Source organism: Salminus brasiliensis, chromosome 1 (assembly GCF_030463535.1).
Source record: "Salminus brasiliensis chromosome 1, fSalBra1.hap2, whole genome shotgun sequence".
NCBI classification, from domain to species: domain Eukaryota; kingdom Metazoa; phylum Chordata; class Actinopteri; order Characiformes; family Bryconidae; genus Salminus; species Salminus brasiliensis.
Window position 1 is genome coordinate 15388303 of NC_132878.1, and position 21208 is coordinate 15409510.

At 38.9% G+C, this 21208-nt stretch overlaps 1 protein-coding gene across 1 annotated transcript in view; it reads right to left on the bottom strand.

The window, feature by feature from the left end:
* The window catches only part of pcsk5a (proprotein convertase subtilisin/kexin type 5a), a 43079-nt gene extending 21871 nt beyond the window's left edge, over positions 1-21208 (bottom strand). The window contains exons 1-29 of the mRNA XM_072673034.1: positions 21110-21208; positions 19473-19577; positions 19085-19198; positions 17393-17527; positions 17183-17259; positions 17005-17093; positions 16748-16920; positions 14942-15154; positions 13736-13836; positions 13492-13595; positions 13229-13346; positions 12940-13128; positions 12180-12316; positions 11613-11732; positions 10732-10834; positions 10454-10644; positions 9458-9542; positions 8725-8828; positions 8445-8586; positions 7556-7671; positions 7357-7459; positions 6104-6240; positions 4229-4429; positions 3456-3524; positions 3067-3109; positions 2819-2961; positions 2118-2318; positions 1263-1346; positions 358-556 (exon numbers count right to left, since the gene is read on the bottom strand). Of these exons, the coding sequence (XP_072529135.1) occupies positions 358-556; positions 1263-1346; positions 2118-2318; positions 2819-2961; positions 3067-3109; positions 3456-3524; positions 4229-4429; positions 6104-6240; positions 7357-7459; positions 7556-7671; positions 8445-8586; positions 8725-8828; positions 9458-9542; positions 10454-10644; positions 10732-10834; positions 11613-11732; positions 12180-12316; positions 12940-13128; positions 13229-13346; positions 13492-13595; positions 13736-13836; positions 14942-15154; positions 16748-16920; positions 17005-17093; positions 17183-17259; positions 17393-17527; positions 19085-19198; positions 19473-19577; positions 21110-21208 (3695 nt within the window). The remainder of the gene's footprint in view (positions 1-357; positions 557-1262; positions 1347-2117; positions 2319-2818; positions 2962-3066; positions 3110-3455; positions 3525-4228; positions 4430-6103; positions 6241-7356; positions 7460-7555; positions 7672-8444; positions 8587-8724; positions 8829-9457; positions 9543-10453; positions 10645-10731; positions 10835-11612; positions 11733-12179; positions 12317-12939; positions 13129-13228; positions 13347-13491; positions 13596-13735; positions 13837-14941; positions 15155-16747; positions 16921-17004; positions 17094-17182; positions 17260-17392; positions 17528-19084; positions 19199-19472; positions 19578-21109) is intronic.

Below are 21208 nucleotides of genomic sequence, written 5' to 3' on the forward strand. Positions count from 1 at the left end.
TAGTCAAACAGACTGGGATGGAGATGGATTAATGGGGCATTGGGGAGATGAGGTTGAGTAATGGGCTTTAGAGGAGATGGGGTGGTGTGAGGGACATTGAGGAGTCTCTCACACAGACTAACAGGAAATCAGCATAAACACAGACAACGAGGTGAGCTGGGGCACTGTGCAAATACCTCTGCTAAAAAAGTTTTTAATTAGTATGAAAATGTTCTTTATCTTGCGGCTCTGATTTAGACCCAAATATAAAAGTGGCTCAGATCTCATGAAGTTCTATTTTTATCATCTCATTTTTACACATCTTGGTCACATTGAAGTTTATGGAATGCATATGCAATAATAACCAATGCTTCTAACCTGGAGCACTGTCGCACACACTGTCCATTCTGCAAGTAGAGGGCACTCTTGCGAGTTGATAAGCATCGAGTGCAGCGCTGCTCATCCTGGCACTGGGCACAGCCCTGTGGGCATGCCTCACACTGTCCACTCTCCTTGCTGCCAAAGCTGCCCACCGGGCATCGTGTCACACACAGCTGCTCTGAGGTTAGAAACCGCCCTGAAACACACACACACACACACACACAGACTTATAATAAAACTAAAATGTGTGAAAATGATCTCATAAGAAATCCAGGATCAATCTAGGGGTGGACATTATGATATAATAATGAATCCATTAAAAATGTTATAATAAAATAATTATATCCCAATATTTCTATATCACTGTCTAAAGTAGTCTTAAAGTATCTTAACCTTCTTTGTGCATGCATAACTTACAGTATGGTTTAAATATAGGAATTTATATGCTTATTGAATTATTTAAATTGCCTAAGCCATTATATTTTATTTGTTTTAGAGAGGCTGTTCGTGATTCACTGTTTTTGGGCTTATCATGGTTTTCATACTATGGCAAAATCTTATCGGCGTGACATACTAGTGTGATGACCTTCTGGCCAAGATAAGATAACAATTATTTGTGGTAAAACTTGGCTAAATAGGCAGAAGGTCTGATTATTTTCTATAGTGCTATCCCCACTGAATACGACAGTGAAGGGTGGTACTTTTTTAAGAGAGAAGCTAACAATGCAGTAGCTAAACATTGGATGTAGACTGCCATTAGGTGGGCCTAGCTGGTCCTAAAACCCTTCAGCTCAACTCAGATCTTATAAGTCTGCATTTACATAGTGAAGAAAAGACATGTAGACAGAAATTGAGGGAAATGGAGGGATATGGTCACACTTGTTTAAGGTAAATATTCAGACCTGTGATGCAGGTGCTGCACTGATTCTTCAGCCTGCCCCAGCACACCTCACATGAGGAATGGCATGCCTCACACTCGCCATCATCTGAATAACAGAACCAAACAAAGCTATTTAAAAAAATGTTTTTTAGAGCATGTTTTCACCAACTCAGATATGCAAGATGAAGCTCTAAGAACTGCAGTTTAATTAACATTTTTTAAATATGGTGCCAGAAAGAATAAAGCTTCTTTAAGCAATGATAAGTCTTAATCTAATCCTAATCTAGCCCATGTAAACTATAAACTTTTAGGCCCATTTCAAATCTTCCCTTTATTTCAAAGTCCCCCTAAAGTTAAATTCATACTTGCATGAGAATCAAAATAATGACAAATTCCAGTCAGGCCATCGGCCTTATCATAGTACAGAGACAGATTACGAGTGATCATCTGACCAAAGCTGATATTTGCTAGTTTTGCTTGATCTTAGTTCTGCATTTGACACTATAGACCACACCACATGTCACAGGAACAGTCCTATCTTGATTCAGATCTTACCTGACTTATCTCTATCACTTTGTAAAGGTAAATGGTGAAACATCTGTATATACAAACTGTGGCATTCCACAAGGTTCTGTTCAAGGACCTCTGCTATTTACATTGTATATGCTACCACTAAGCACTGTTACCTGTAAACATGGCATCGATTTCCGCGGCTATACAGATGGCATATAATGTTATATATTTCACAAACTAGAAAGTACAGTACAACTTATTTTGGAAATTGTATAATAAGTGCAAAATATAGAATAAATAAATAGACTAGAAACTGCCAATGAAAAAGCCAAATCACTAAATATCAGTAATGCATGGGGCTCACCAGAAAGGTAGGTTTTAGCAGGGCAGATGTCTTGCTCTGTCACACACTCTCCGCTTGCCAGCACCAGGCCTTCATGGCAGATGACACACTCATCATCCCCCGGTCCACTGCATGTCTGGCAGTCTGTGTGACACTCCTCACACTCTTGAGTGTCCTCATCACCATAGAAACCCTTTGGACACTCTCGTACACACTTCCCATCTGCAATAAATGCCTGTATTATTGGATGTTATTTTTCCAGACAGTTCTGGTAGAATGTGTTGCAAATGATAGTTATAAAAAGTTATAAAACCCCAGCACATACTATTTGTATTCTCCTTTCATTTCTTGCTCGTTCTTCCTTTTCATACATACGAACAAATGTGAGAAATTTATTACAGTAATATTTTAATCTTAAATAAAATGGCATACCTCTCTAGACTCAGCCATGTACAAAAATACAGTGTACTCTACTCCTGTGTGACTAGATCTATATCCTGATTACTATGACTGTTATTACTGTTGCCTCCAAGTTTAATAGGATGGGTCAGGGTAGACCCAGTATTTTCAGTCAGTTCAATCAGTGCACATATGGCTCATCAAATTAACGCTCTTTAATGACATGGTCATTGTTTTAATATGTTGGAGTAGAAAAACTAAACAACAAAAACCATGATCAGGCTCCAATGGGTAGGCTTCAGACACACACAAATAAGTCCTACCTGAGAGGAACAGGTCTGTTTCGCACCAATAGCACTCCTCCTCATCACAGCTGACACAGTCAGGATCGCAGGCCACACAGCTCATTGTACCCTCTACAGGGTAGGTCTTTGCAGGACAGTGTTTATAGCAGCCGTCTTCATACCTGCGCCACACATCCAACGGCACAAGAATACATACATGTTTTAGCCATAACTAACTCAAAGGCTCATGCTAATGCACCAAAATTAGCCACACATACAAGACTTACTTATAGTAGCCTTCAATGCAGGATAGGCAGTGTTTGGGATTATCTGTAACAGAAGAAAACAGCAGTGATTTGGATGAGCAATCGACCAAATAAAGCTTATAAAGGCTAAAAACTCCCATAAAGTCTTAGAAAAAGAAACACTCTCTTTGTCATATGGGCTTATGCCACCTGGGCTATTGACGTTTTCCCTAACAAAGGCCACCTTGGCCAAAATGTTATTAACTGTCAACATGGCTTTAATAAATAGTGACTCATTTTGAGGTACGGTTCATGCATAAACTACTGCATGTGGATACTCCCCTCTGCTTACTAGGGTGTTTCTTTTTATGACAACAGTAGGTCAGGGTGTAATGTGTGGCAGTAATGCTAGATATCACATTAGAACTTACAAAGGACACACTTCTTACAGCCTTCTTCACATGCCATGCAGTCATCGTACTCTGGGTCCTCAACCTCTCCTACACACACATACACACCAGGGTTCTTAGTTTTTTGAAATATTTATTCATTTTTATTAAGTTATTTTTTATTTTATTTTAGTTTCAGTTAGTTTTAAAAGTGCACAAAAATTGAAAAATGTACACAGACATTCGGTACATGGAAGTGACATACCGCGAACACTCAAACACTCGTCATGTCTTTATTAAAAAGAAAATTTGGCATAGCCAAAACAAGCACTGTAAAACAGCCCTGTTCCAAAACCCCAAGACTCTTACATAACAGTCTTGACTCTCTGATTTTTATTTACACTACAAAAATGTATCAATACCCTGCCCAGAATATGGAAGTCATTCTGGATATGTGGCTCCTGTGAGCTGCCGCGGTGCCGTAAACCGGCCAAAATGTCCAGGTTAAGCTATTTTATTGTCAAAATAACAGGGTTGTATCTGAGCATTTTTTTTTTTTACATACTTATTATTTATACATCAAATAACATTGTAAAATACTCAATAAATGCATTTCATGGTACATTAAAGGCTGTTTTACCTTAGTGTTTCTGAAATTGTATTTACAAATGAATATAGTGCAAAACTAAAGAAGCAGATTTCAGACACCAAACATGTCTTAGCTGAATGAATATATTTAGGGGTAAGATAAAATGTCTGTACAAACCAACTACAGCTCTAAATACATTACATACTGAAAGAACAATGCCTCCTACCCTCTCCACACTCAAGGGGTGTGCAGGCTCCATGGCTGAGGTAATATGAGCTGTTGCATTTGAGGCAGTGTGTGGCAGAGGAACAAAGTCTGCATTGCTCTGGACATGGCTCACATGTTTTTAATACAGTGTGGAAGTGAGCCTCAGGGCAGGCAGCCACACACTCCCCACCATATAGGTAGCGGTCCACTCCAAACTTATCTGTAACAGCAGCATAATCACATTTAGAAAGAAAAAACGATCCATTCATTTCATGAAGCACTGATTAGCCAAACCAAGTATTGAATATAATTCAAAGTTCAGAGCAGTATAGAACAGTGTTTGGATCACTACAGGCTACATCAGCAAGCAGAACAGGGCAGTATGTAGATGGATTAACCGAAAGCTTGAGTAAAAAGGTACATTTTTAATCTAGATTTAAACACTGAGAGTGTGTCTAACTCCCGTACAGCAACAGGAAGTTTATCCCAGAGCTGGGGGTGGGGGAGCTTTATAAGAGAAGGCCAGTGTCATGTAAACAAAGTGTATGTGATGGGTTTTAGGGTTTAAGAAGTTTCCCAAGACACTGTGGGGTCAAACCGTTGAGCGACTTAAAAACAATGAGAAGGAATATGTTATAATCAATGTGGAATTGAACTGGAATCCAGTGCATGGATGAGAGAATTGGACTAATGTGATCATATTTCCTAGCTCTAGTGAGCACTCTAGCAGCTGCATGCTCGAATAGTTGGAGCTTATTTAGTTATTTGCATGAACCTCCAACCAGAAGGGCATTACAGCAATCCAATCCTGAGGTTATAAATGCATGCACCAGCTTCTCAGTATCATTTAAAGAGAGTACATTTGGCAGTTTGGCAATTTTACGTAGCATATGTGTGCATCAAATGAGAGGACAGAGCTGAAAATGACCCCTGTGTTTTTTTTTTTTACAGTTGTGCCCATCTAGATTAACAGCAACATTAGACTCTTAGGATAATAACTACAAATGATACTGTGCTTTCAGGAAGAGGTTTAGAAAGGGGTAAGTGAACATGTACCAAACAATACAAAAACAGTAGCTTGCTGACCAACTCAGATGTAAGGAAAATACAATTATTACGCAGATAACATTGGTGTCTACGTTAGAATTTAAATCAATAAATGAATAAATATTATACAATGGCCTATAACTACCACTGACCTTCCATTAAGACTAAGTGAAAGCAAACATTATGACATAATAGCAAGCTTAAGGTGGCTAATACTATCAGTTACACATCAACAGCTCATAATTACAGATAAGTACAGTCACAGTTTTTACTGCTTTATATTGAAATGAAAGACATATATTGGTTAATTTATATTAGTTTCTAGCTCACTTAATAGTAGCCTTTGTGGTGAAATATCTATATTTTATTATATAAGTCAGCTGTCAGTTGTGACTCTAATTATTCAGACTGTGCCCACTTGGGATCAGATTAGTAGTGACAGACACATAAACAGTTCAACAGGCTGTTTATTTGTCATTTGGCCAGTACAGTATTCTTCCAGTGATTTGCATCTTGTGATAAACCCTCTGATGTCATGCATGTACTATTCTTTTTACACTACCTTGACATGTTTACAGTATGCCTGCATTCTGCAAGGAGATTTTTATGATGTGAATATGTCTGATGTGTTGGCTTTGTCTCAGATTGATTTAACATGGCATTAGTTGCATAACATTTGCTTTATTTAAAATCCAACGTGGCAAAAGAGCCATAACAACCAAACTGTATTTTTAATGGTGAACTGATGAAGTACACTTCATATGTTCTAAGCTATAAATGTGCTGACATGATAAATCATTAAAAAAAAAACAAAGAATGATGAAAAGTCTACCTTCAGTTTTCTCACCTTTGTCACAACTGGTGCAGTTGGCAGGGCCTGTGTCCACACAATTAGCACAGGTATGGTCACACACTTGACACTGCCCATTAGACTGGTACTTTCCCTCTGAGCAGCGTGCCACACAACGACCCTCATCTAACCAGCTGGGATAAAAGATTAGAAACTAAAGATGACTGTAAAACCTTTTTTCCTTTACACTATATAGCATTTTAACATAAATACAAATAAGCATGAATACAGGAAAAAGTAAAAGGTTACTGAAACATCATATGAGCAAAAGTATTGGGACACCTGCTCATTTATTGTTTCTTCCAAAATCAAGGGTATTAAAAAAGTGTTTATCCTGTTTTAGTTGGAGTAACTGTCTCTACTGTCCAGAGAAGGCTTTCTACTAGATTTTGGAGCACTGCTGGGAAGATTTGATGAGAGAAGAGCATTATTGAGGTCAGAATGTTGGATGATCACCACCCCAACTCATCCCAAAAGTAACGGATTGAGTGACTGCGGAGAAACACAGTTACAATGCTCCACAGCTCAGAGCTGGAGGGCTTTATACCCCTCTTGCTCACGGCTGGCAGTCAGCATGAGGCCAATAGAGTCATGTTTATCTTCTCCAGAGAGTCCTATTCTATTGGCAGTACTTCTCTACAGGGACTAGACAAGCTTTGTGTCAGCAATAGGTGCAACTTACAGAAGCTAAATGCATTCATTTGGACATATAAAGCATGTCACATATATGTGAGAAATATATGTTGGACAAAGGGAATTCCATATATTCTAATGTATGTCATATTTTTTAAATCAGTATGTTACCATGGATCACATTTCTGTATGGATTTGTTTAATTCTTCCGGCAGCAAATGTGATTTCATTTAACAACTGCTACCTTTTTTTCTAAAACAAATATAGAGTATAACTAGTGATGGAGAAAAACGGACAACAGAGGCCAGAAGATATTAAGACTGGAGCAAAAGATGCACATTTAGGATATTGGAAAATAATAAGCATGAATAAAATGTCCATTTACTTTTAGTTAGTCTACACCAGGATTTGCCAATTCTGGTACTGGACGGCCACCATCCAGCACACTGATACAACTACTAAACCTGCTTACTAACTACTGAGTTAAATCCAGTTCGAGCAAGGAATATGTTGCCGGACATGTTTCCAAAGAAAAATAACTACTTTTCATTGAGTGCATCATGTAACCTTAGAGAAAAAAAAAAGTAGACTAATTGAGAATAAGCACTGATCCTCACCGGGAGGAGGGACACACAATGCAGTCGTCATCTTTTGATCCTTTGCACTTATAGCAGGTGCTATCACATGCACGGCACTTTCCCCGGTCATCCTGGTACTCACCTGCCACACATGAAAACATGCTCTATGCTGATCACTCCTATGATCAAATAACAACTTTTGAATGTTAAATGAGATTTGTTAAATGAGCTTACTCACCATCATTGCAGTCATGACTCAGCACACACACACCATCCTGCAGTGTGTGCCCATCCACACACTTAGTGCAGTTGCCTTTGCCTGGCCCAATACATGCTAGACAGCTGGCATCACATCTATGTAGAAGAACAGGCATAGTAGATCCTGGATAAACTGAGCTACTCCTTGTTTGCTGTGAGGATTAGTGCATTAGTAATTACAGGTACTTATGGTGGATGATCAGGTCTGGATCACAAATGAGAATTCAGACCAATTTGAAAAATATTGGATAGATCTCCATCACTCAGAAGAAAGCAGTTCAACTGTTCCACAGTCCAGTTCTGGGGAGCTTTCTACTCAATAAGCCAGTGTTTGGCATTGGGTATAGAGATCTTGGGCTCATGTGTGGCTGCTCCAGAGCATTACATTCTCTTTTCAATGCTTTTCTATGCTTGAATGGAATGCCTGTATTAGCAAAGGGTTCACCTTGAATTAGCAGAATTCTCTAATTAACCCCTTATATCCTAGGGCTATTATTCAGTTATTAATCATATTGCAGAAACAATTGTGAATAATTTGGTTTAGCATTTCTTGTGGACGTCCCACAGGGTTCTAATTTGGGCCATATGCGACTGATGTTAATAACGAGCGTATTATAGTTATGAGTATTGAAGTGTGTGGGCCTAATAGGTTAAAATGGGGGTCTGGATACTTTTGGACACATATTGTATGTGGCTATGGTTGTAATCACATTACATTTACATTGCATTTACATTATTTTGCACTTCAAGCCAATCTATGATATTTCAGGATTTGTTACAGAACTGGATCAGACTGGTTCTATAAACAATACTTTGCAATAGCTGTGCATTTCGAACCTTCATGTAAAAAAGGACACACACACACATACCTCCTGCAAAAGCTCTGTGTTTGTCCTGTGTTGTCCAAACGAGACTGTGTAGGGTAAAAGCCCTGGCTGCAGGACGACACACACATCCAATCCTCCATCAGATACCCATCAGCACAGCGGTTACATGACTCTAGGCCTGCAGCTGCACATAGACACACACACAGAAACTCACAAACATGTACTTAAAACCACCAGGTTAAATCTGCAGACCACACACCAGTCAAATCAGTTCTACATTCCCTCTGCTTTGCTTGGTTGAGACATATCTTATGGTCAATACCTGCGCAGGTGGCACAGGCTGCATGGCATGGCTCACAAGCATCACTCTGCTCACTGTAGAAGGTACCAGCCTCACAACTCTTCTGGCACTTGTTTCCAATTAGGCTGAGTGAGAGAAAGCGAGAGTTACAGAAAGTATTCCTTATAACCAATGAAATTCATCTTATACCTGCTTAAATACTGTGTTTATCAAGGGTTCTTTATTAACCCCTGTATTACTCAGTAACTACAGGGACTTCTGTACAAATGGGTGTGGCTATTTTTAGGTAATAGAAGTTTGTAATAACACTTTTGGATGGAATAAAGGTTAAAGCAACTGGATCTATGGCAAAATTGCTTGTTGTCTTCAAACGCAGACTAAAGCCCAATCCAAAGGCAGCATGTAGCGTATGTTGAACATTGTATATCCAGGTATTCATGCTAACTTTTGTATTTGGCAGCATTTAGCCTTTTTAGAGTTTTTTTTATTGTAGCCTATTCAAACTAGCTAAGGATATTTTCTGAGTAAACAGTGAAGCACTGATGTCTGCTAAATGCCTTAAATGTAAATGTACATATAGAACCATGATAATGCTAGTTCTTCAGATTGGTGGAGAAACATTTGTAGATGGTTATATATATATATATATATATATATATATATATATATATATATATATATATATATATATATTAGAAACTAGCTTTATAGAACCCTGTTTGCTTATAGTGTGATTGCAAATGACCTCTATTACCTTGTGCCTTCTGTGCATTCAGTGCAAATACTGGATGAGGTACACTTCTCACAGGTCTCGCTGCATTTCCTACACATGTTCTGCTCTGTAGTGGGACAAGGGATAAATAAAGTACATCATATGTTACTTAGAAAAGATCCTTTGGTATCTGTAAAAAGAAGCATTGATATGCAATGGTATTTCTGTGGGTGTGTTTTAGGGCAGATATCAATGTTCCTCATATGTGACCATAAATCATGTGAGCAGGAAACTCTCTCAAAAATGCTCATAGATGTAGAGAACAAGGCTCTGCATGAGCTTTCCTTGCGCAGCATTAATATCACTGACCTCGGCCCAGACAACCATATGTCAATATGGTTATATAAGTCAAAACTGGCAAAATTAGGGTTTTGGGAAAATTAGGGAGTATGAGTACTCTGACCCAACTCTTTGGCCTTCTAATGGTCATGTTTTTTACTATTGGTCTCTATGCCCTAATGTTAACATCAGACAAGTGACTTGACAAATAAGATTACATAGGTTCTTGAGAACCCACACACATACATATTACATGTGTACATGTTTACATATTTTGATGTGGGGGCAGCCGTAGCTGACAGGTAAGTAAAGCAGGCTTTATACCAGAAGGTTGCTGGTTTGAGCCCCTGGACCACCAGGAAGTGGTGGGCACAGAAGAATCAGTACTTTCTCCTTCCTCAATATTCATGTTGGGTGCGGGCACCTGTCCCCCCAACTGCTCCCTGTGCTTTTAAAAATAAGGTGTGACAAAGGTTCTTTAAGTCATACCACCAAAGAACTACTTTTGATTCCATGAAGAACCATGTTTGTAGAAGATTTATGTGCTTGTGAAGAACCTTCAAATTGGTAAAGAACCTATACATATGGTACATACATCTCTTATGCAAACATGGTTCTTTAAGGAATCATGGTTCTTTAATTGCATCTTTATTTTTAAGAGTAAGGGTGCTGTCATGAGCCCTGCTTGCACCAACTTGCCATGGTCAACGTAGTACCCATCTCCACAACTGGTCACACAGCTGCTGCTCTCCTCATCCAGGTGGTGTCCAGGCTTGCAAGACGAGCACTGGTCACTACGACTGCCTGTACACGTTGTACAAGCAGAGTAGCACCTCTTACAGCGCTTCCTGTCACCCCAGAAGCCCTGTGGGCACTGAGACACGCACGACCTGCATGCACCCACACAGAGGAGAGATGATTTATCATCAGTCTTGAGACCTGTGATTCACTATGGATAAATAAAGTGAAAGTCAGACCTGGTGCCATTCTTGAATTTCAAGAAATAGTGCAAGCAGGAAATACACTGATGTGGACCTGGCCCCTCACAGCCATCTTCACTGCATTCTGGGTCACAAGAACCTTTGAAAGATATAGAATAGATGTGCATAAGAATAGATGTGCAGAAAATAGAGAATACACAGGGAATACACATATAGCAGTTGACACAATCTCTAGAGAATGGTCTTGTATTCACTAATAACCCTCCTGGACCCTGGGTTTATTATTTAATTATTAATCCTAACATGGAAACTATTGTGAATTATTTGGAAACTGTTTAGCATATTTTGTCTCTTTGTGCCCCACAAAATTCAATTTAAGGTTCTATGTAGTTATGAGACTGAAGAATTGATTTGTCACTTAATTACTTAATTACTCAGTTACTTAAATTACTTAATTTATGGACATTTATGGTTTGATTTGGTCCAATGCAGTGTTTGGTTGATTTGTGCTACCTTGTAAAAGTGGACTACCATAGTGTATATTTAATGTACATTTAATGTAAACATATTTTTACACATGAAAACATTCAAATGTGCAAATAGCTCAGATTAAACTTGCATCCTATACCCACCAGATTAAGAATGTCAGCATATTTGTATGGAAGAATTACCACATCACCATTTTCTACCATTCTGAACATTGATTATGCTTAGAAATTATTTGAATGTGGTCCAGCTAAGCTAAATTACACTATATCTATACCCAGATATGCTGGATAAGCTAGATATGACTACTGCTGACATAGATGAGTACATATTTGTGATTGTGTCCAACTTTAAACCTGAATCTCTTTTTATCAAAAAAACATTCAATTCAATTCTAAAGCCACTGAATTAAATGAAGGTGAAAAACCCACTATCGTATTCCTCAGTGTTGTCATCACCGGTGGACATCTCAGCTGAGCGGGGCTGTTCACGTCGCTGATATGGGTGGCTGGAGGTGCCGTAGAGCACCAGAGTCCATTCTAACAGTTTCCCTACACGCAGACATTCAAGAAAGAGCAAGTGAGACCTCCTGAGACTTTTGCTATATAACTGCTAACATCATTGTCAAATGCTAACAGCTCAACTCAAACAGACTGTAGCTGCCAAGTTGTGGTGAGTATTTTTGTAGTTTCGGTCACCCTGTACATTTACAATTTACTTTGTTTCAGATGCGGCATTAAAAGATGCCCTTATACAAAGTGGCTGGCAGAGACTTAAGGGTCCATTACCTAGAGAAATGAGACCCACCATAACATGATCTAACTACAAATATACATCACTGTTTTTTAACACAATAAAACATACTGGTTAGAAAAGTACAGAAAGCACAGAGCCTGCGCACTGCGATATTCAGGAGGATGAGATTTTAAGGAAGGACATGCCAGGAGCCCAGACGTGGAAGACCTAAGCTGTCATGCAGGAATTAAGTGGCCCTTTACCCTGTAATCGGGTGTTCCTCTTTGGGGATGGGGTGTCTCTGATTTCCAGGATCCAGTCTCCAGTTGCTTTCTCTCCCCAACAGTGTGTGGTCATGAACTCCCACTTTACAAAGCCCTGAGTGGAGTGGTCATTGGGCCTGAGCAGCACAGTACAGATATAACTAGCATTATATACAGGTTAAGTATTAAGTATATTGAGTGCAAGAAAACCGCTGAAAAACAACTTTTCCTGATCTGTGACACTCACATTACTCCATCCCCATCTTTCTGACGCCACATTATCCCACCCATGTCCTTAATGCCCCATTCCTTCATCCTCATCTCTTTAACCCCCTATTACTCTGCCCCATTTCCCCATTTTTTGTTTGTTACAGAAACATGGTGGAATGCAGTCGCTGTTGGAGTGGAAGTGCTTTTCCAAAATAGAGAGTTATTAGATGTGGTGGGAGTAATGTTGGACGCAGAAGTGGTATGTAAAACAAATATTGACTGATAAACTAATTGGAGCTCATCACAAAGAAATCTTAAGTGGTGAATAAAGTCGACTATTCTCACAGCAGCAAATCCTTGCAAGCTGAATTTAAAGTGTTTATAAGGAACAAAGGGAAAAGGAAAAAATGGGTTCAGTGTTGTTGCATTCACCTACTTAACCGCTAGAGATGGGGTTTCTTGAATTGTGACTTTAATTGACAATAATTGTAACCTTTTTTATGTTGCATGCATTATTTGAAATCATGTTGAATAAGTCGTGTATTCTTACCGGATAGCAAGAAGCTGAGATTTGGTACCGGATGGGGAGGTGAGGGTTATGGACAAGTCTCCACGCCGTGGGTGTGTGATGGTGACCCGTAGGATTACATGCTCCACATAAGTCACATGCTGGGCACGCTGGGCAGAGCAGCCTGAGGATTTGTAGACCAACCTCAACACTCTCTCTGGACTAATGACTCTGACAGAGAATGAAAGAGGGGAGATGAGAGATTGGAAAATTTGTATGAATGAGCTTGACAATTTCATAGTCACATTGCATGAGTAAATTACAATGCTACCTTGCATTCTGAACAGTCCTTTCCTCACACACGTGCTGAGCAGGAACCTCTCGCCAAGTCTCTGCCTCTTTCACCATTGCCTCAGCATCCATCAACCCAAACCCATACAGGTGACTCACTGTCATAAGACAAATAAAAGTACACTTTACACATCACAGAGAAACCAGCATCCAAGAAGATTTTATAGGCTGCTAAAAACAAGCAACCAAAACCACTGTATTCTTTTTGAATAATATCTAGCCATTAAACTTCAGTTGGACTACCATCAAATCCAGCTCCATTGCTCTCCCAGTCAGGGGCACTGAGGTGACCTCGGCGTGATGTTTTTACAATGATGTGCTGCACATCCCTCCAGGTCAGCAGTGGACTAAGGTCCCGTTTAAAGAGAGCATAACATTTACATGTAAATTTAAAGCCTCTGCATACAATGTTTATACTAATGTCAATTCAACAGAATAAATAATCTTCTCATAAATTTCCATATGAGCAGATAACGTTAAGCATTACTTGGCCTCCAAGGTCAGTGCAATGATTCCAGCAGCTATGGGAGCTGAGGCTGAGGTGCCAGAGTGTTCATCAGTGCAACGCTGTCTCAGGTCTGTTGTCACCTGCACACACACACACACACACACACACACACACACACACACACACACACACAAAACCATGTAACCTACAGGTAATCTACACTGGGAAGCTTCATTATCTGAATCCATTATGTTAGGTTTTTTTTTTAAATAAATATCCCTCTTTAAAAAACGTCTGGCCAGTCCAAGATGGTGGAACTTGTTAAGCTGGTTGATTCTCTAGCTTAGCTCTTGACCAGCATAGGCTATGTTTTTGTTTGGGACTGATGATTTAGCTTATCTACCAGCATGTCTTTCTTAAACAGGCTTATCAACCAGTATGACCAAGCTTTTTGACCAACATGTCAAAGCCCGAAAAGCCTGACCACACAGGTTCACCAGTATGACCAGTTGAACCAAATTATTACCACCTTGACCATCCTAGAGAATCTGAAAGCAGATACCAGCAAATGCTGGTTTTGAAATAGGTTTTTAGGAAAAACTCCCTTTCAATTCTTTTGCATATACAGTTGAGTTTCTGGAGTTCCTAAAAACATACTTGTAAAGTAAGACCACCCAGTACATTTCTGTGGGCTGCTTAGATTAAAAACCATGGGATTCAACAAGCCATTCAGATTAAGCTCCTGTTCATATGTCAAATGCAGGCACATTAGTATTCGAATTACTGCCCTCTTTATAAGCCCTGGACCCTACCACATCACCCCCAGCCTCAGAGGATGGAAGAGCTGAGTGGAAAAGTTTTTTTAATGGAAGCATCCCAGCTACAGCATGAAAAAACCTTCCAATGATGAAAAGAGGGATCAATGCCAACTGTTTGTGGCAAAACTTCAGACTTAATATATATAATTATGCTATGTATTTATTTGGTCATTTAGAATAAGCTAACACTACTAGCTCAGATAACACATCTACAAAACCAGGAACACTGTAATAATACTGGGTAGGGCCTCTTTTTACTCTCAAAAAATCCTCAATTCTTTGTGGCACAATCCTTATTCCTCAAGATGTTGGGAACATTCCTTTGAGATTCTGGTCCATGTTGACGTGACGTCACACAGTTCCTGCAGATGTTCCAAACCTTTTCACCCAGCATCTTCAACAGTTCAAAAAGCACAGAATGACTCACAATGCCCAGGCCTTGGCTTTCCCCACTGCTGTAGGTAGTGGCTAAAGTGGAGGAGCATTCCTCCAGGTACCAGGGCTTGCGGCCGCTTTGGGTAGTGCTGCCCAGGGAGATGGTGTAGATGCTGTTGGTGTAGCCATCGCATGAGCAGTGGTCCTTCCTCCGGCCCCCATTGCCTGACGCCCACACAAAGATGGAGCCACGCCCCTTTCTACCCTGCATGGAAAAAAATGTTTTGTTTGTATTGTGAAGACATTTTCTGATTTAGCTTAGCCCAAGGTGGTTTAATCCAGGTTTGGCTTCATAACCTATTCATTTATAGGTGCAGTTTCTATAGTTCTGAAAAAGTGAGATCAGCACTCACTAATGTCAAATATTTGCCAAACAGTCACATTTTTAACCTAAAGTTTCAAGGAACACAATGTATAAACAATACTTGTATGATACTTATATTCAACATCCAGCAATGTTTGGATTACAACTACAAGACTTGAGTCTGATAAAATATTGCTTACACTGGCTTTTAGTTACGTGTGGTTGGGTTAGCTTTAGCTTAGACATTGCTAGCTTCCCTTATGTTAGTGGATACAAGATTAGAACTGCCCAGTTTTCATTCAGAAGAGAAACATATGACAAATATGACATATCTCAATATTTTATTGCAAATTGGAAAGTTATTCACAGGGCGTATTTTATACATATATCATTAGTATTGCAATATACAGCTCCGCAAACAATAAGAGATCACCCTACATTATCAGTTTCTCTATTGTTTTTACTATTTGTAGGCAATGTGTTTAGGGAAATTAACATTTGTGTTGTATTTCATAAATCATGGGCAACATTTCCCCTAAATTCCAAAAAGAAATATTGCTATTTAAAACATTTATTTGCAGAAATGACAACTGCTTAGTCTTTCACATTGCTTTTGGGTGACTTTCAGGGTGACTTTTCACTATGCCATTCATAATTTAGGTAACTCAGCTTTGTTTGATGAAATACCAGGAATGAAATGACTGGAATACACATAGAGATATAAATTTAAGAAAAAAATTAAGTGGTCTCTTACTTTTGTCCAGAGCTGTAGAGGATTCCCTGCGCTTTAATATCCCAAATGAAATGGCGTAAAATTTTCAAATTGCCCGTATGGTACAAGAATTAAGTGTAATATTAAAAGAACACAAATAATGAATGATAAAAGCATGTGGTCCCAATATTTTAATAAATAAGTAAAATGTTGCATATGCTGGTTGATTTAGCTTTGGCTAGCTAGTGTGATTTTGCCTGGGAGCTTTCTAGCTTTTATTATGCTGGTTGATATAGATTTAGGTTGCTAGTTATGTTGGTTGCTTGGTACATTTCTCTGACTGGAACGGAGTGAGATGGTACTGAAAGGATAGTTTTGGTAAAACTGTGTGTGGAGAACAAACACATGTGCTGTGAAACAAGCAGCACCTAAGAATAGCACCTCATCACAGTTTATATCAAAAGGGGGAAACTATGGCAAAAAACATTTGGGTTAATTGAATGCTATTAATGCAGCATACTTTGTACATGTGTATTGAGTGCCCACATGAGAAAGATTGACCTGACAAAATTGGATTTGGGTTCACTGGGGCTTTAAGTTCTCCATGAGTGATAAAGTTGAGACCAGTCTATTTAGAGATGCTACAATTAAAGTTTTAAAATTAGTCATTACTTTGTGCGGGTTTATATAAACACACTATTGCTACATAGCTCTGCTTTGTGCATTTATACTCCAGGAATTAAAAACTGAACACACTCTCTCGCACACACATAAACACTTACTTTTCTTATGCCGTTTTCTAAAGCAAGGCGAGCAAGGGGTCCAGGACCATCCACTGTTATGCCGTCGTCATCTGGCCCCCAGCTAGAGCTGTAGATGTCAATGTACTGCTGTCTCAGGCTCAGCGACTGGGCCTCCACCATGTCCGTCATGTCTCCATCCAGCATACGAACACCTGAATGTAAAGGGTCGGCGTTCATGTCTAGATTTGCTAAACATACAAATGCAGAGACACTGTCTGTATATCATGAACACATACCACCTATCCTGGCATTGTAGGCAATTCCAACCATGCACAGTGAGTTGTTGGCAGCGGCAGCTACCACTCCAGCACACCTTGTCCCATGTCTAATTTGAAAACAGATAGAGGTTATAAAATAAGTATAAAATATGAATATAGTTAAGATAAGGTTTTTCATAGTGTGGTAGGTACAGACTTGTTCTCATTTGTGGCATCGTATCGTGGCGTGGGGTCAGAATCATTTCCGTTAACATCGTGGCTGGCTTGAGCATCCTTACAAAGACACATGAACAATAACCATAAGTCAAAAGATATGGATATAATTATTTCCTTATTCATTTTGACTGCTATCTATTTTATTTCACTAATTTCCTTCCATTTAGACAGAGTCACCTGGAGTACTTACATAGTTCTGCTTCAGGTCGGGGTGTTGCCGCTCCACTCCATCATCCAAAATAGAGACCACCACTCCTTTCCCTGTGTAACCTCTTTTCCACACTGCCTTAATATTCATGTCAGTCAGGCAGTTGTGGTCGCAGTGCTGAAGAACAGTGGGGCATGGTACTCATTAGAGGTGTAACAAGGCAGAAATTTCACATTACAGTATGAATTGTGAATTTTACACCACAGTATGATTTAAGTAAAAATATTTTAACTACAGTACCTGGTAACGGCATAGTAAACACACACACTGATTTTTTTTAGTAAACAAATATGCTTAAGGCAACATTCTTAATTATTTAATTTATCCTTAACATCAGAATAATTTAGATGGTACACTGGTTCATAATAAAGAGAATGGCATCTCAGTCATTGCCACTGCCTGGCCTGCAGGCTTGGAATGTTGCTACTGCACTATGTAACTTTGGTGGAGCAGAATTGTGTAATGCTGCATAACCCAAGTCATATTTGTGTAAAAATCCTGTAATATTACTCTACCCCCTCAGTCCTTATGCTTGTTCCACTTTCAGTGCTGATTCTGTATGTCTCAGCTTGTCAACAAATTCATATATAAAATGTGTCCATGAGAGGGATCTCATAGCCTGATTTGTATTGACTACAGTGGAGTAAAAGTTAAATGCACTTCCCACCTGTAGGGGGAGCCCTGGAGTGAAAATACCAATTCTCACACAATGCAGCTTTAAATGCAGCACCAAATCTAAATGTTTTGTTTATGCTTTTTTCTTTGGTTTCTTTTAACCATATACTGAGGTATTTGTGAACAGGGAAATCATTCCATGTTATGTCAATATGTATGATATCACAAATATTTGTAATATTTGCATGCAAATTTCTTTATCAAACATTAAAAGAAATACAATGTCATTTAATAGGCAGAATTCTCCTTAAATAGGAAAAAAATAATATGATATTGTATTTGATTAAATCTAGTTAAAATATATCTAGTATTTCTCATCTTGAGTGTTTTTGTAGTGAGTATTATTTCTGGGCAGTCTAGATATCTCTTTCTAAAAATATGCTTGAAATCAAGCAAAACCTTTAGCAATTGAGATCAGCTAAGCTTAGAGGTATATTTGGTCTCTAGTCTATTTACACTAACTTGGGATATTATTTTCTACTATCCACCAATATAATAAAATAATTCTACTTGATAAAATGACTAAAAAGAAGTATAAATATCTAGAAATAGATTCAACTATTTTACCTTTATTATTTTTAATATTTGAGTGTACATTTTGAACTGGTCCAGGCTCTTCTTAAAGGAATGTGTGTCTTAAAATATTTTCATTGATTGATGCAACATTTGCATTCTATTGTTGGTTTAAAAACAACACAAACACTTTTACACCACTACCATAAATACATATTGCGCCCCCTTATGAACAGCTGTACATGTGCATTTTTAAGCTACGAGCCACAGAAGTGAAAAAGTAGTGGACTGATGCCGTAGAGTAATATTACAGGATTCTACACAAAAATGCAGCTCCATCCAGCTCCACTCAGTTCTGGACCTGCAGAGGAAATCTACAGAGACAAAATTCTCCCTATTCCTAGTTAGTGCACCCTCAAACTGTAAGCTGTAATGCTTTAGGTTAGGTTCTTCTACATGTCTGACCGGATTGTGTAGGATACTAACAATGTACCACATGCTGCCCCACTTTGGGTCGTTAAAGCTGGTTGAATGGGTTTCACTGGCTCTGTCGGTCCGTTTCACCCTACTATGAACCATCTGCTGCTGGATCCACTCCACCTTTGGCAGGAGAAACAATAAAGAATTACATTGGGGGCACACAGTTACATACCACGAAGCGCAACCATGAACTACAAAAGGGAGTGTTTAGAATGAATAATTGAATACTATTAGTTAAGGTTGGATCAATTAGCTTCTTGGCAATTTTGAGGCTGCATCAGTATGGTTCAGTGCACTGATGTAACTGTGTGTGTATGCTTGCAGGTGCATGTGTAGTCTGACCCATAAACTATTTAGTGGCTTCTCAGTAACAGCAGACACACAATATGAGCACCTTGCTTTCCGTTGCTATCAGGCTGTGGTTCCCTTGGCTCGCTACGGTTGACCGTTTCATGCTGCCCGGGTGCAGGAAGTGGTAGTGGTCCCTCAGTCCACCGATCTGCACCAGAATATGGAAACAGAATTGGCCTGTGTGCCTAAAACATACACCTGCATACCTGCAGCGACACCATGACAGGCAGAAGTATAAATTATGCACCAATCCTTGACGTATGCCATTCAGCCAATGGGTGGATCATCTTACAGCACTGATAAACTTACCAGAAAGGAGCAACTTGAGCTAGAGGAACGTACTCAGTGGGTGCATAAGCCATTGGCTGATCTGTACTCTCTGATACCTTGTTGCTATGACGTTATTATGTTAGCCAAGGCTAAAGGACAACTTTTTTCTGGGGTGTTTCACACTGTCATGTCATAAAACCTTAAGATAAACAACTTTTACTACTATTTTCTACACTCTTAAAAATAAAGATGATTCAAATGGTTCTTTGAGTGGTTCAATTAAATACATTTTTTAGATATGAGTGTGAAGAACATTTTAAAGGTCTAAAGAGGTTCTTTACCTATATCAAGCTTGTTCACACTCACACATCTATCAAAAGTGGTTCTTCAATGGCATCACTTTTTTTTAAAGATGTCTAAGAGTGTATATTGAAGACAAATTCCACTGATTTATCAAAATACCTTTATAATTAAATAGTACAGTCAAAAAGTCTTTCAAAATGGTCAAACCACTGTTCTAGAGAAACCTACTCAGAATTGTTCACAGGCCACTTGAAGCTACCTTACAGAAAGAAATTACACAACATCATTACAACTTCACTACGAGAAGCCTTAGATATTATTTTACAATACTTGTGGCCTCAGGCTTGTGTTTTAAGTATATGTGAAAAGGTACCTTAAGAATGTTGCAGGGGAAAATAGTCCAAACTCAGTGGTCATTTTGATAGGCATATCAAAATGCAACCCATGGTTTCTATAATTACCAAGCATCTAAATGTCTTTACAATGAACCATTTTAATTCAGCCACTGGATTATGCAGACATTTTGAACAGTCTGTGGGAATTCCCCTTTTGAATGTAGGAATGTTTTTATTTGGGGTGTATTTTAACTCATTCTGGGCCCAGTTGTGTTCATTCAGTAGGCCACTGTGGTTTGAGAGCTCACCTTGCATGGTTACCCACATACATAATAAAAGAGATGAATGACTCAGTTAGAGAATCTAATACAGCAAAGCCATCGTTCAAGCAAAAGTTCATCCACTGAAAAACTACAAGTTACAAAGCAAGTAAAGCACATGTTGTTTAATACAGTGGATGCATGATGTTAATTACAGGGGAGGAATTACATTTGCTAATACTCAAAGAGTCAGGCCTAGGCCTTCTTGAGTGACCAAAGACCATTTTGCCTTAGTTAAATGTTGAAATGAATCCCAGAGGAAATGTAAATTAGTGTGACTTTCAACTTTATGGGAAATAAGGAAGTTGTTTTACAGTTAAAACAGGTTCATTTGATATATTTGAACATTGATCAGTTAACGAAGAACAGAGATGATTTTGTCCAGAAATGGCCTAGAAATAATGGCTTGGTGGTCAAACTTACATGCAGCACATACAATGTAGACTACATACCTGACCCATATTTAAAAATCCATATTTGTCCGCAATCAAATCAGCATTTTCTTGACCTCCTGATATTCTGACCGCCCAATGATTGGTGAATAGTCGCAT